The sequence below is a fragment of the Puma concolor genome, chromosome A3 (genome assembly GCF_028749965.1).
Source record: "Puma concolor isolate L17-30 chromosome A3, mPumCon1.1.hap2, whole genome shotgun sequence".
Taxonomy (NCBI): domain Eukaryota; kingdom Metazoa; phylum Chordata; class Mammalia; order Carnivora; family Felidae; genus Puma; species Puma concolor.
The window spans coordinates 33441789-33457151 of NC_141669.1; the positions used below are offsets into that span (position 1 = coordinate 33441789).

The 15363-nt window shown below is 45.0% G+C and overlaps 1 protein-coding gene across 14 annotated transcripts in view; it reads right to left on the bottom strand.

The window, feature by feature from the left end:
• SLC8A1 (solute carrier family 8 member A1) overlaps positions 1 to 15363 on the bottom strand; it is a 385340-nt gene that overhangs the window by 315632 nt on the left and 54345 nt on the right. For 5 of the 14 annotated variants that reach the window (XM_086700457.1, XM_086700448.1, XM_086700446.1 and 2 more), the window contains exon 1: positions 13446 to 13624. The exons of 2 other annotated variants lie outside the window; for them this stretch is intronic. In XM_086700457.1, coding sequence (XP_086556583.1) covers positions 13446 to 13514 — 69 coding nt within the window. In that variant the 5' untranslated portion in view covers positions 13515 to 13624. Of the gene's footprint in view, positions 1 to 13445; positions 13629 to 13863; positions 14000 to 14515; positions 14795 to 15363 lie in introns of those variants that run through there. 7 more of the 14 variants (XM_025927473.2, XM_086700453.1, XM_086700449.1 and 4 more) reach the window with 5 other exon arrangements.

Consider the following 15363-nt stretch of genomic DNA (forward strand, 5'->3'; position numbering starts at 1 on the left):
ATAAAGATGAATTTAGGATTTAAAATAATGAAGAGGTTATTGGAAAGTCATGAGATGTACTCCCTACTTTGTTTTCCTATGTAGGACTTATTACCCTTTACGTGCTAATATAATTTATTTAAGGGTTCTTTTTGTTGCCTATCTCTCTCTGATAGATGTAAACTTTGTTACAGGTGAAGATGTTTGTCTCTTTTGTTCATCAACAGAGCCCCAGTTCCTGGAGCAGAATCTGGCACATGAAAGATACACAGCACCTGCTTATTGAGTGAATACAATAATTCTCAGAAAGTCATGTGCTGATTTCACCAAATCTCTGAAGGGGAATCAGAACCTGAGAGCTGGGACTAGACATCTGATTTTAAAACTGTGCCCTGTGCGAAGTAGATGCCCCTAAACTGAGTAGAGGCCGGTATCACACTGAAAAGCCAATGTCAGCATTAGGTGGAGGAGAGGAAAGGGGATTCAGGTTCACGGACAGAGAACCTCACCCTGGAAAAACTGACCTCCAGCATAAAAAGAGGAGCTGGGGCTTTGACAGTTTCCCCAGGTCCTGGAGGTGGGTCCTTCTGCGTGAGCTCTGGCTTGCTGATTTCTTTTGGAATGCCAAGTTCATCCTGATATTTTGAATATCCCCAACAAAGCCTATCTTCTCCTTGCAGTAAAATAAACAGACATCTGGTCAAACACCAACCAAAAATGACCTCCATCAGGGAGGTCCCATAAAAGGGAAAGCACATCAGCACATCAAGAGTATACATTTAAATATATTAACTCTGCGTACTGGCGTGGAAATAGGAATAAGAGAAAGAAAGCTGGACAACAGAGTCTTTCAATAAAAAAGGGAAGCTGCTCGGCTAATCTTGGACCAGGACTGTCCTCAGATTCATTCTGCCAGTGCCAAGGGCAGAGGAAGGCCCCCCCGTGAGGGTATTTATGACAATAATGACTGCAACCATTGACTGAGCACTTGCTTTGTTCCAGAGGCTTTACTGACTGCTTTGGATTCACTGTCCCCGAGGTTTCTGACAACATCGCAAGCAGATACTATCCTTCTAATTTTACCAATGAGAAAAATAAATGGTTCATAAAAGTAAGCCAGTTGAAGTCATACAAACCTAAGTACAACTACTAGGAGTTTAATCCAGGCACTTTGCATTAATTACACCATCATGCTTTCCAAAATGGCAGCCTCTTTTTGTTTCCACTTCCTGTGTGAACGATTCTGTTATTTGGTAAAAAAGAGCCCCCTGCTTAGGTGTTTCGTGCAAAATACCTTTCCATGCCACCCTCCTTTCCCCCTAAATAAATGTCTATCGTTTATACTATCTTATCAAGAGCTTTCATGGCCCTCTCTCCTGTCTCATGCCTCCTCACCCCCTGAGTAAGCATTTTATAAGCACTCCTATTCATCACATAGTGAGGGAAAGATGATCCATTTGGGGGATCATCAGCTAAAATCTGAGGTCTGAAATCACTCCAAAATCATGCAATAATCTCAAGGATTTTCCCTTTGGTCCGGAGAAAAGAAAATAGAGAAAGAAATCCTAGCAGGGAGCATGCAAAACTAAAATAAAAGATGGGTGGGGTAGGGAAAACGATACCAAATTTTAGCATGACATGTTAATACTTTGCTCTAGGAACAATAAGTCAATATTTTTTCAAGAATTTCAATGCAGCTCACAAATTTGCTATCTTGGGGTCATGACTTTTTTTTTTTTTTAATTTTTAAACAAGTAAGTAATCCAACAAAACAGGAAAACACATTCATTCATGGTTTTGTCTGCCAAACTTCTCTTAGCCACTCACATACGCCAGATACTGTATTAAAAAGGATGAATTAGAGGGGTGCCTGGGTAGCTCAGTCAGTTGAGCATCAGACTCTTGATTTCAGCTCAGGTCATGATCCCAGGGTCATAGGATCAAGCCCTGCATGGGGCTCCATGTTGAGCGTGGAGCCTGCTTAGGATTCTCTCTCTCTCTTATCTCTCTCTCTCTCTCTCTCTCTCTCTACTCCTCCCCAGCTCATGCACTCTCTCATAAAATAAAATAAAATAAAATAAAATAAAATAAAATAAAATAAAATAAAACAAAATAAGATGAATAAGATAATATCCCCCAAGAAACTCATATTCTGGTGGGATGTTATAAAAGCCAAAGTGTAGGTCCCCCTTCTGGAACAGAACTCTTTTGTTACTAGAGAATCACAGAAAAGGAGAGACTTTCCAGGCATTCAGACCGTGAGATCACGGATACACCTTGACACACTCAAAGTGGATCACCTCATTACCAAGTTAATGCACTTGAGCTCTTGGGTTAATACAACCAGGGTTCTAGAAACCTCAGACTTCCCAGCCTACATCTCTACAACCCAGGGTTTTTAAGCATAGTGAACTCCTCGAGGCAGGGCCTCGGAACACCTCATCTGTGCTCTGTGACTCTTTCAGGGGCCTTGTTATGGACAATAATAACTATTTCAGGTAATAATTTGTTCGGCATCCACCCTGAAGAGAAAGAGAAGCCCTTCTTTGAGGTCTGACCTTACATACTGGGAACCAAAAATGAGGTCATATGCATGCGTTTATATCTAGGTCACCAAAAAAGATTTCCTACCTAAAAATATTTTCCACACGAGCTTGTTGACATTTCATCTTAAGAAATTTGGGTTTTCTGAGTGAAGTACAGCCCTCGGTATATTTCTGGCTCTAGACAGTGGACCAGTCATTTATTCATCAAGCACTTATTGAGTGGTGTCTATGTGCAAAGCACGAAACCAAACACTACAGGGATTACAAAAATGATTGCACCTGCACCTGATGAACTCACCGTCTTCAAGCAACTCAAATAGTTAGTTACTCAAATTACCACGAATACTAGGAAGGATATGGAAGACTCCATAAAAGGAGAGGATCGAGGGGCACCTGGAAGGCTCAGTCGGTTAAGCATCCGGCTTCGGCTCAGGCAGGTCATGATCTCACAGGTCATGGGTTCAAGCCCCGTGTCGGGCTCTGTGCTGACAGCTCAGAGCCTGGAGCCTGCTTCAGATTCTGTGCCTCCCTCTCTCTCTCTGCCCCTCCCTTGCTCTTGCTCTGTCTCTCTCTGTCTCTCAAAAACGAATAAATTTAAAAAAATTTTTTTTAATTTTTTTTTGACGTTTATTTATTTTTTGAGACAGAGAGAGACAGAGCATGAACAGGGGAGGGTCAGAGAGAGAGGGAGACACAGAATCTGAAACAGGCTCCAGGCTCTGAGCTGTCAGCACAGAGCCCGAAGCGGGGCTCGAACTCACGGACCATGAGATCATGACCTGAGCCGAAGTCGGACGTTTAACTGACTGAGCCACCCAGGCGCCCCCCAGCAAAAAATTTTTTTTAAAGGACAGGATTGGAAGGATGACAAAAGCATCCGATGTACAGTACCTCTGAAGAGGAAACCCAAATTCGAACTTTAATAAGCACCCCAGCTGATTTGATATGGGCAGTCTTGGCAACACCCCTCAGCGGCATTGGATTAAAGGGAAGAACTGGGTAGAGAGTAGAACTGGCATGGGGTATCTTCAGCAAACACAGACTGCAGAGCAGAGCACTTAGACAAAGTACTGGACAGAGACTAGTACTGAAAAACTAGAATTAGTGTTTCTTGCAATAGCAGCAAGGTGTTGATGTGAAATAATACATCAGAAGGGCTTTTCTTCCCATAGATTGGCACTCCAGACGGCATCAAAATACGAAGCCCCTTGGTGAGTTGGAGGGTGGGGGGTCGGGAGGTAGGAGAGAAGACAGTGGAGGAGAATGGATGCTAACAGGAGATCACAGGGGCTCCCAAAAGAGATTAAAGCACTGGGAGTCATTTATGCCTACTTCATAATTTTGCCAAGGGTTAGTTCTGCCCTGTTGAAATAGAAACAGCTAAGGACTGCTGGGACATTACGTCAACACATGACAAAGACCCAGGATAAATGGAAGAGTTTGGAGACTTTCTATCCAGGTTCCATGCACAATTCCTGAATAGAGGAGACAATATGCAGAAACATAAATCCCAAACCTGAAGCTTTAGATGCTGAGGAAGGCTGTGCTCTTTAAATTATAGGGTCTTTGTGGGGCTTTTCACCAGCCCCTCTGTTCACTTCAACTCAAGGCTAAATCTTTGTAGTCGCTTTGTGCATTCTAGTTGGCTCTTGGGACTGGGGATATTTAATACAGAATCCAATTTCAAGCTATGTGATAGGAACACCCGGAATGCCTTTTTTTTTTTTTAATCTTTTTTAACAAGGAAAATGCTGGTTATGTGAGCAGAGGCTGGTGAATTTCATCAGCTTTTTCCCTGAGTCATTAAGCTTCATCTTAAAGTAGATTGCTTTTCAGAAGATGGAACCCTATCAACTTGAAGTTTGTAAGTCTTTTAAATTTTTCTGCATAGTGTCAAATCACAGTCCTTGAAAGAATAAGATGTTCTTGAGAAACGCAGTAGTAGGAAGGGAAAAGAAATATTCTTTTAAAAAACTCAAGTTGATAGATGCTCGTGTAATGGTGACCCTTTGTCAATATTCTATGCTACCGTTTTCTAAAGTTTCTGACAATATACCTAATGTCATGGCTCTAAAACTAGATGCACATGTATATACAACAAATAGATTTTTTAAGTGGAAGCAGGGTAGAAAGGAACTAGCCAAATTCTAATATTTAGAGGAATAAATTGAGTAGTTTATGGGAAAACATGAAATTTTTACACAAATCCCTGAGCACAGTTTATGAAACATACAATTTCTCCACTAGATAAAGCATCTAGTGAATATGCCCTTTAAACCAATCCCATATACCTATATTTGAAGAAGTGTTTAAATATTGGCTGAAGTGTTATGGTTTTAATGTTATGTAACCATGCCAAGACGATTATGTTATGGTCTTTTGTGATAGGCCAGGATTGGAGAGGAGCCAGTGGAAAAGAGTTGAGAAAAAAAGTCAGTGGAGGAAGAAATGCCAATCATTTAATCATTTAATTAGCAAGTGAAGATAGTAACTTACGCCTTTTAAGCAAGGATTATTTTCATCAGTATCAACGACTTACGAGAGAACGTTCACTCACTCATTCAACAAACTCTGAATGTCTATTACCTGTCTGGAACGGGAGAGGCACTGGGGCTAAAATCATGAGGTAAACAGATACACTCTCTCTCCTCCTGGAATATATTATGTAGCTGGGAAGACAGATGACAGATGTTATTTTAAATTAGTTCAAAAAGAAACAATTGTTAACTCTGATAAATGTTGTAAAGGCAACACGCAGTCCTGCAAGGGTAAGTCATAGAGAATCAGACCTGCTAGGGAAGGCTTTGCTGAAGAAATAACATGTGAGCTGAAAATTAAGATAGTCAGCAGGAACCCAGGCAAAAGATTGTTGGAGTACAAGGTCTTGGGTTAAACTTTTTGCAGTTCACCTTCTCTGGAATGGGGTTGGTTACCGACAGACCTAACTTCTTAGATATGCTAGGGGATGCTTTCACATTTAGAAAATACTGAAAGTGGCTTCTGCAATTTTTTTGAGACTTGCCCCTCTGAGGTCACAATCATGTAATCACAATTAATTTCTTTCCAGCGTTCTGCTAGGGACAATGGGGTAGACGGAAGGGTCAGCAGTCTGGGGGCCAATGACTGCTGATCTCAAGGATCAGTCCTGTGGCCTTGGACAAGTCATTTTCTCCTTCTCGGCCTGATCTGTAAAACTGGGGAATTTTGCTAACAATATGAAGTTACAATATCCTAATCCCTCCCTTTGTTGTCCATGGTCAACGTTCACAATACAGCACATGTCTATCTTCCCAGGATTTCTGTTCCTGGTAATCAACTGAGCTACTAAATAAAAATTACCCAAACGTGCACAGTTTTCCCTTCTCATGCTTTTCCACCAGCCCTCCATGATCCATCTTAAATGTACAATCTCCCTTCATAAAACTGCTTTTATTGCTAGGAAGTCCCCTGAAAGCCTAACTAATTTGCCTCTACTCCCTTTTCCCAACGTGAAAACTCAGGCCATGGTAACTTAAAAGACCTTTCCAAAGCCACACATCTCAGACTTGCCAGAGTTAGGCTCTACCACGAGGTCTTGGATGCTAGGCTCTAGGCCACCTCTCTTTGCGCGATCCCAACCCCAAATGCTAGGATTCTTCTGACTCACTAATATCGCCTTTGGGTCTCTCACAATCTAGCTGTATGTCAGGAGTTGCCAAACTATGGCCATCAGGTCGAATGTAGCCTGTCACCTAATTTTATAAGGCTCATTTTGTTAATTTTTTTTTTACCTTCGTAAATAATTGGAACAATGAAAAAATGTTTTTTGATGTGAAAATTATATGATGTTCAAATTTCAGTGTCACTAAATAATGTTTTGTGGCACACAGCATGACCATTTGTGTATCGTCAACGGCTGCTTTCCTGCTACAACAGCAGTGTTGACTAATTGTGACAACCCTATGGTCCACAGAGCCAAAAATGTTTACTATGTGGCCCCTTGGAAAACAGTTTTGTGACCGCTGGTGTATGTCATTCTGTGTGTCCTTATCTTCCTCCTTCCCATGGCGACCTCCCATAATTACCCTGTTCATATAAAAGCATACAGGCAGGGACAGAGCCTCACCATTCATCTCAAGGAATAAGAACAAATTCTTATTGAGTGCTCACGTGCCAGAAACCAGTCCAAATGTTTCACAAGTATTAATGTATTATTCCTCACAGAAAAACCCACATGGCCTTTTACTATGATCATTCTCATTTAATAGATGAGGAAAATGAGGAAAAGGGAAGCAAACTGGCATGATGCTAACTATCCCTTTTGCTGAATACACATCAATATTATGACTATCATGATATGTCTCTTGACTTCAGAGAACTTTAGTCTGAGTACTCTAGGGCCCTTCATTTTATTTATTTATTTATTTTTTTAATTTAAAAAAAAAATTTTTTTTTTCAACGTTTATTTATTTTTGGGACAGAGAGAGACAGAGCATGAACGGGGGAAGGGCAGAGAGAGAGGGAGACACAGAATCGGAAACAGGCTCCAGGCTCCGAGCCATCAGCCCAGAGCCCGATGCGGGGCTCGAACTCACGGACCGCGAGATCGTGACCTGGCTGAAGTCGGACGCTTAACCGACTGCGCCACCCAGGCGCCCCAGGGCCCTTCATTTTATTAGTCAATACCCTCAGTCTAGAAGCAAAAGTCATAGTTCCCTTTCCACCTTGGGGAATCATTAATAGACATCCGGACACTCCTGAGGCCAGAAAACACAGATACATTTCTGGAGGCCTTCTATATTATCAGAGAAGAAAAGGAAGATGGGACTTTGTTGAAATGACCTCAGAGCCCTACTGAATTCAACTGTTTCCTACTTCACTCTGAAAAGTCATGTACTTTCCTATGGCCTTCATTTGCTTATTTGTTTCATTTGCTTATTTGATCTCTGCTGTTTCTTCCAGAGCTAGCTGTGGCTCAAAGCAGCAAGAGCACAGATAAGGAGCAGCTCTTCAAAGGGGCCACTGACAGGTGCATGGCCAGGAGAAGAGAGGCAGCGAGGAGTCTGGGGGAAAAAGAGCCAGCAACTCTGCCCAGTCCCAACTCACACATGTCAGCTCTAGGGAGCTCACATCCTCCAGCATTTGGCAGGTAGATTATTTTGGAAGAGCGACTTGGAACTTCTGAGAGACATTCGATATATGACTTAGCACCTCTCCAAACTCTATCCTTTTGCCCCTGCCCGATGCCACTCCCTCTGGGGACTCTGCCCCAGTCTACGCAGGAAATTGAGGTCTGCGGGTAGGGTAAGCAGTCTGATTCTCTAAACTTGCTGTTAGGACTGGATGCTATACATCGAGCAGAGCAGAGCCACAGTGGGCCCTGGGCCTTATGTTTTAAGGAGAAGCAGAAGTGAGGAGGTGGACAAGTTCAAGAAGCTCAAGGGAGAAAGCACCAGAGCCATTCAGTGCCAAAGAAAGAAAGAAAAACCACCTGTAATGGCCCAGAAAGCCTGACCATCAAATTTCAGGGAGGAACAGATTGGCAGGTGGTCTGTCCCTTGTCTGACCTCTCGAACTGTTACAGCTTCTTTCCTTAAAGGTCATGCTGGAAATTCATCCTGAATTTGGGGTTTACTTGTAAAATACACAGATACAGTGGCCTATGCTATCATTTGTTCCAGATCCCCTGTTCCATGCCTGGTTCTGACTAGACACACAGCTGATTTCAAAAGCCTGGAAATGGCCCGAACATCGCCCCAGGGTTGTCCTTGCTATAAATTAGCGGGGACTGGTTTACAGGTTTCAAAAATAGCTAGGCTTGATTTATTTTAGAAGTCCTTTTCACTCTTTGAAAATGAACTAAAATGCCTCTTCTTCCATGAAGGCTTTTCCAATATTCTCTTCTTCCTTTCAACGCTATAGAATTTTGCTCATTAGACAATCATAGCAATAGTTCTCACTTGGCCCAGCATTTAGGTGCCCTAGACCACAACATCCCTAAGAATAGAAAACATGGTACAAAGAGCAGGGCTCTTGAACAACGTCAAAAACTGGTACTGTCACCTACTAGCTCTTGGATAAGTTATTTAACTGAGCCAGGGTCTCATCTTTAAATTGGGAGAACGACGCTTTCTTTCAGGGCACTTAGGAGCATTACATGAGAAAACATACACAGGGTGCTTAGATTGGCCTTGGGCATGCAGTGGGCACTCAGCAAATGTCAAATGACTCCTCTTCATCATCTGCATTCTCCGAAAAGCCCAGTGCAATGCTTTGCATACACTGAGTGCTCAATAAATATCATGGTTGGGTTGGAGTAAATTGCTGAATCACCCTCTTATCTGTCTGACTTTTCATCTCACGTTCGATTCAATGAAGAAATTATTCATTATTCTGACTTCACATGTAATGACATCTACAAAGTGATTATTTTTTCTGTCTTTTTAAAAATTAAGATGAATTCTAATACTTGAATTTATTTTTCTGTCTATATTATATATGCAAGAAACCATCTGTCTGAATTGGTATCGTATGTGCATTTTGTAGGTTATTGGTATGAGTATTTTAAAATGACACATAGTAGAAACCATTTGAGATTTTAAGGATAACATTTCACACGGGGGGATACAATGTGCCCATTCTCAGAAGAATTTAAAAAGCTAAGTTTTCAAGAAAGGATCAAATTTTTGATATCTTTGCCTCTGTCTGGCTACTCTCTACTTCCTCTGAGGGCACTCAGGTCCCTCACACTTCCCCACCAGAAGGAGCCTCTGAGGGCACAAACTGGGCACCAACCCAATTTCAAACTACTTTCACTTCTGCTTCACCTTCCTGTGATCCAGGCCTTCAGGACTTTTCTGTCAGCTGATCTGATAAACCAATACAAGTTAACGAGTACACAGACGTCAATGGTTTATGAGAATTAACGGTAGCTCTTTCCTGGGTGATGTCCTTGCATTTTATTAGGGATCTACTAGATAGAATTACTTAATTCAAATGAAGGTCCCATAGCGAGAATTTCTGATCTTATGTTTACAGATGGATAAACGCTTCAAACCCAAAGATGTTTTGCCCCCCTCCAATCACTTTATAGGCGGCTGCCTACAATGTACTTGCCCTTGACCATAAACACATTTCCTTCACTTGAGCTGCCAGTCAGGACTTTTCTCCTTCCATATGTCCTCCCCCTCCTCCTGAAATGGGCTACAAAGTTTCAGGTTAAGAGAAAATGTGATTCTCTTGAACCTTTGTCTATCTCGTTACATACTACACTCTCCTGGCGGGGCGGGCGGATCAAAGGACGATCACAGATGTGGAAATAAAACACTTAGAGTTCAATAAGAGTTGTCAGCCAGGAGAGCCCACACAAAACACTCGAGGCAGCAAGGGCTGCAAGCAACCATCTTCCAAGTTGAGTCAACACACTGGAAAAAGGCACCCAGTCTCCTCATTCGTATTCTGAACCGCTCTCGATGAAAACATGCCAGTGAGAGTAGCTCACCCTAGAAGTCTCCAGTTCAGAAAATGGATTGTTTGATGTACAAACCTTATTGAGAGCCTAATTATTGATTAGTTTAAGCATGCAAAATATGTGTTCTATAAAATATATTTTGTGGGGTGTGTGTGTGTGTGTGTGTGTGTGTGTGTGTGTGTGTGTGTGTGTATAAGAGCCTGGGAAGGGAGGGAGGCAGGGAAAGAGAGAGATGGAGAGACACAGACACAGACACACAGGGAAAGAGGTATCTTTTGGAAGAGAAGGAAAGAAAACGGAAAATAATCTCACTGTATTTAATGAGGCCCCACCGGACTAGCTCTGAGTCCAAATCAAAATCTCAAAAGCTGACTGTGAAAGCTCACATTTCCGGAATCTACTCCATCCCAATGGGTCAGAAAGCATCTGACATGTACTTTCACTAAATCTCAAGTATGTCTCCAGGGGGTAGATTTCCCTTTGTTCAGAGAGAAAACTGGAAATGCCTAGTTCAGCAGCCCACTGTCTTGGTCAGCCACAAATATTACTGAGATTAGAACCCAAGTGATAGGCAGCTAACGGGGCCTTGAGGGATGGTAGTTGCGATTCTGAAATCTGGGGAAAGTCAGGGAGAATATTTGCCACAAGAGGGAGCAGGAGAATTTGATCAGATGGGAGACTATTTCACTATTTGGTAGAGGTTATGATGAGGGGTCTAACTATAAGGTATGGACAATACTGGGGGATGTTCTGGCAAGAGACATCTATCCCTTACAAGAAAAAAGGGTGGGGGGTGGGGGGTCGAAAGGAGCAGGAAGAAGAGAGATTGCCACGTTCTGATTCCTAAATTCTCTGCAAATGTAAAGCAACAACTTAACAATTTTTGGTTAAAAGCAACATTCATTCACACTGCAAAAAATATAAAGCATGCAAGATATGTACTGTACCATCCTCTTTTACTCATGTGTTTCTTTTTCCAGATTTAATCTCTAATTCAACTGGGATCTTGTTTGTTTCCATGCTGGTGGGGCAGACAGCTTGCTTCTTAACCTCCAGGCTGTGCTCCCTCTACCTGAAAGGGCTCCTCTCACTGAATTGCAACATGAAAATCATATGGCAAAGTCCTAAAATGCACTTACTTTGGGAGAAACACATCCATGACCTAAATGGATGCTTTAACTTGCTTTAAAGCAGGAATGCAACTTCATTGGGTCTGCAGAGCTTTTATCCTCATTTATTTTTTTCAAAGAAACAGATTAAATACTGAGAGGGAAGAAGCCATGCGTTTACTTTGCAAGATAAATAAAAGTCTATTTTTGTCTGATAAAAAACATGTTAAATATAGCTTGCTAACAAAATACTGAAGCTCTCTTGGAATTTTTTTTTTTCTGAAACATCATAAGCTTGAAAGAACAATTAATGTGATTCCTGCAACTAGTCCTGACTATACTTCAACTTCCTTTTGTAATTTTATTTGGAGTTCAAACACTGCTATTGCTATATCACCTCTCTTCCCCTTTATGGTCAACAAAATGGTTATCTAGCCCCTACTCTTAATCCAAAATGATCTAGCAGAAACCATTAAATAGTAATGATAGATAGAAAGATAGATGTATAGACAAGTAAGTAAGTAGACGGATAGACATAGAGACCGACAGACAGAGAGATATAAAGCACAGCCTTCATATTCTTTTAATTCATTACTCTCCTCTTCCAGCCCTGTTAAGCTTTCAAGACGGAGTAAATGAAGTCTGATTGTCGTGGATACTTACATCCTTTGCAACCCCTGCACAGCTCAACAGTCAATGATGGTCTACCTCTGTCCAGTTCTTTATCCCCCCCCCCCCCCCAGTAATTAACATCCCATATTTCATACAAGACAACAGCTATTTTGGGGGGGGGGGGGCAGGGAAGCAGGACTCATTTTTTTTAGTAGGCGGGAGAAATCTTAGCAAAATAGCACTTAGAATCAAATGGAATTCTTCAAGCAGGTGGAATTTGTAAAATGAAAACCACTCAAGAAAACACATCTTGCTTCTTGATGAAATCAGTGGGTCTTCCCCCACCTTCTCACTCACAAGGCCCCGAAGATGGAACTGGCTCTCCCTTCCTTCCTCCTTTCACACCAGCCTCAGCTCCCAATTAAGCAAGTTTAGCAAACCCATACCAGCGAAATCCAAGTAACACAGGATTTGAAAGAGGAACCTAAAGGCAATCACCCTTATTCTGGTTTCGTTTTCTGATCTGAAATGAATGAAACATCTAGACACATTTTCCTCCCTCCTTTCTGGACTTGCTGCAGGAGTAGCTCTGAGAGAGAAAGAGAAAACAGGCGCGTGTGTGTGTGTGTGTGTGTGTGTGTGTGCGCGCGCGCGCGTGTGTGCGCGCGCGCGTGTGTGTGTTTTGTGGGGCGTGGGTGGGAGGTATACTTGCAGAATCCCCTCCTGGTTGCTCCCCATTTCCCTTAGGAAATCTTCACACAGATGCTGGATTGTGGGTGTTCAATTGCTCATATTTGGAGATACTCAAGCGATGCCTTTAACCAGATCTGATCAGAATCTCCACCTACTCCGCAGCTCCTCCATGATCTGGATGCCAGTACTGTCTTTACCACATCTGTCATTTTTTAAAAAGCTTCTTCCACTACACCTCCTACTGATATCCTTTTTTCTCTTTTTAGTCTTTACACCTCCAGCAGGACAAAGTTTGTATTGTTATAGTCACAACCACTAGTGGCTGACTAGCAGGAGAGATAAAGAGCGCCAGCCAGGGAGCCAGGCTAAGGGGGGGAGGGGGGGTGGCTAAACATACCCAGTGCAAAGCATGACTTTCTTTCCAGTGACTGCGGACACCATGCACTATTATAGCTCTCTTCAAAAAAAAAAAAAAAATTCTTTGTTAAATTTGATCACTCTGCTTTCAACCCAACCACTGCCACTTTGTCTGGAGAGGGAAATACAAATTGCCAGCCCCAGTCATTCATCAAATAGTCAACAGAATCCTGGGGGGGCGGGGGGGGGCGGTGGATTTTTAAAATCAAGGATGCACACATACTGTATTTTTAAAAGCATCGCCGGGGCAGATTTGGTTTCTTTAGCCGACCGTCCACCCATAAGACCTCCCTCTTCTTCATTAAGGAGGAGCCAAGAAGGATATCCTCACATCTCAGCACACAGACCATTTCCCCAAGAGCCAGCAAAGCTCCAGAGGCAGATAATGCAGCTGCAAAGTTCCCTTCGAATCTCGAGGGGGAAAGATGCCTGTGCGCGCCCAATCCCCACCGCACACCGCTGCACGGTGTCCAGAGACCGGGACCCTTCAGCCCACTCCCCGCTGCAATCCCCCCTTGCCTGTTCCGTCTGCCCTGGCCACAACTCCCTCCTCTCCGCAGTCCGTGGCGAAGGAACACCTAGAGCTTGCCGGAAAAGAGACTCGCGAGTGTGGCCTTGGGGGAAGACCCCAGGGATTACCAGGAGGAGGGATGACCTCGGAGCAGAGCCCGGTGGGTGGGGACGCCTGGATGCCCAGCAGCGCAGCATTCCGGGCGGACTTAGCTCTTCGCGCCCTGAAGCCTCCGAGCCCCGCGCCGCGCAGGGTGCAGCATCCCTCCCTAGCAGCCCTTTCTTCCTCAGGCAGCCGGCGCTGGCAGGCAGGCACACTCACGCCCAGACGCACCAGCCCGAGCAATTTCGCTCCCGGAGAAGCGCGGACACCCCAGAAAACGTGGAGGGGCACACGCACGCGCGCACACACACACACACACACACACACAATTTAGCAGCCGGTCCTGTGCCCAAGCGGAGCGAAGTGTAGCCTTAGGAGCACGAAATGGAAAAGAGTTGGCGGTAGCTGACCCCATCCCTTCGGCTGCCCATCCTAAGAGCCTACCTGGTTCGGGAGAGTGTGGCTCGATCCTTCCCCCGTTCCGCGGCGCTAGCAGGCAACGCGGCGCGCTCCCTCCTTTTAAATAGCTCCCGACCGGGAAGAGGTCGCTCCCATCTTCTGGGGGAAGCACAAAGCGGGCGGCGGCGGGCAGGCTCCGGTGCAGCGCCGGCGCGAGCGGGAGCGGCGGCTGCGGGCAGCCGGTGCGCGCGGGCGGGAGGCAGGCGCGGAGGCCGGGAGGCTGGGAGGGCCGGGGCCCGGGCGGCGCGCGCGCTCCCCCTCCCTCCCTCCCTCCCTCCCTCCCGCGCACACTCGCCCGCCCGCCGCCCGCAGCCTCGCACTCGCTCACACGCGCGCTCGGCCCCGCCGCGGCCCGCCGGGCCCCGGCGCCCTCGGGGACCGCCGGGGGGAAGAGCCGGCGGGTTGGTGCCGCCCCGGGCGGGCGGGGAGCCCTCCCGGCCTCCGCCGCCGCCAAGGTTTCTCGGTTTGGTCCCGGCCCTCGGCCCCGCAGTGCGTTCCGGCCGCGCGCTAGCGCTCTCTCGGGCACCCAGCCCATCGATTACACGCGCAGACGGGCGCTGCAACTTTTCTTTTCAACCTTCCTCGCCTCTCCCCGCAAGGCAGAACCCTAACCCCGACTTGCCTGCCCATTTCTCACCTCTGAAATTGTTACTCCAGATGTATCTCTCTTCCTCCGCCTTCTATCCCTTGTGCTGAAGGAAGCTCTCGTTTAGCAAAGGGATGTGGGGTTTCATCAATGATTTTCTCTTACCCCCTCATTGTGTTTTTCCTACATGTAGACGTGCACAGCAGTACCGTGGCTAGAAGCTGCTGACACAAGCAGCTAAGGACATGGGGGTGAGGGGAGAGGTGGTCCCCAGCCAAGATCTCTGAAGGATTCTCCGTGTGGCTGTTTCTCTCAAAGATTGCAGCTCACCTGGGAATGAAGACCAAGAAGCTGTTTAACGTGAAAGCCGTGCAGCTTTTCAACTACAGAGAGGAGTAAGAGCTGAGCGGTAAGGTTGAGTTGAGAAAAATCTAATGCAGCAATCGACGAACCATTCATTGGCCTTTCCAAGAGAAGCATTATCATTGCCAATACATCACTTCGCCATAATTAATAAAGGAGCATTGCACCAGGCCCTTGCTCTCTTGACAGCTCATTCATCCTTACAAATCCTTAATGACTTGGCAGGATGAAAGGCTAGACCCACTGTGGAGTTCACAAACCTGGCCCCACATCAGACACACCTGGGAAGCTTGTTAAAAATGCAGATTTCAGCGTCCCATCTCCAGACTCTGATGTTGAAGTTCTCAAGAGAGACTCCAAGCTTGTGTGTTTAAAGCCCCCGTGGACATCCACCGCTGGTGTAGTCTGGGCGGTTGGGGATGGGGTGGGGTAAGGGGCAGCTGTATGGAGAAGGCGAGAGGAAAAGAGCACCAGGGAGAAAGTTCAGTCCTTAGCAGGGTTCTCCCCGCTACTTACTGTCAGTTCTGTGGCAGCCA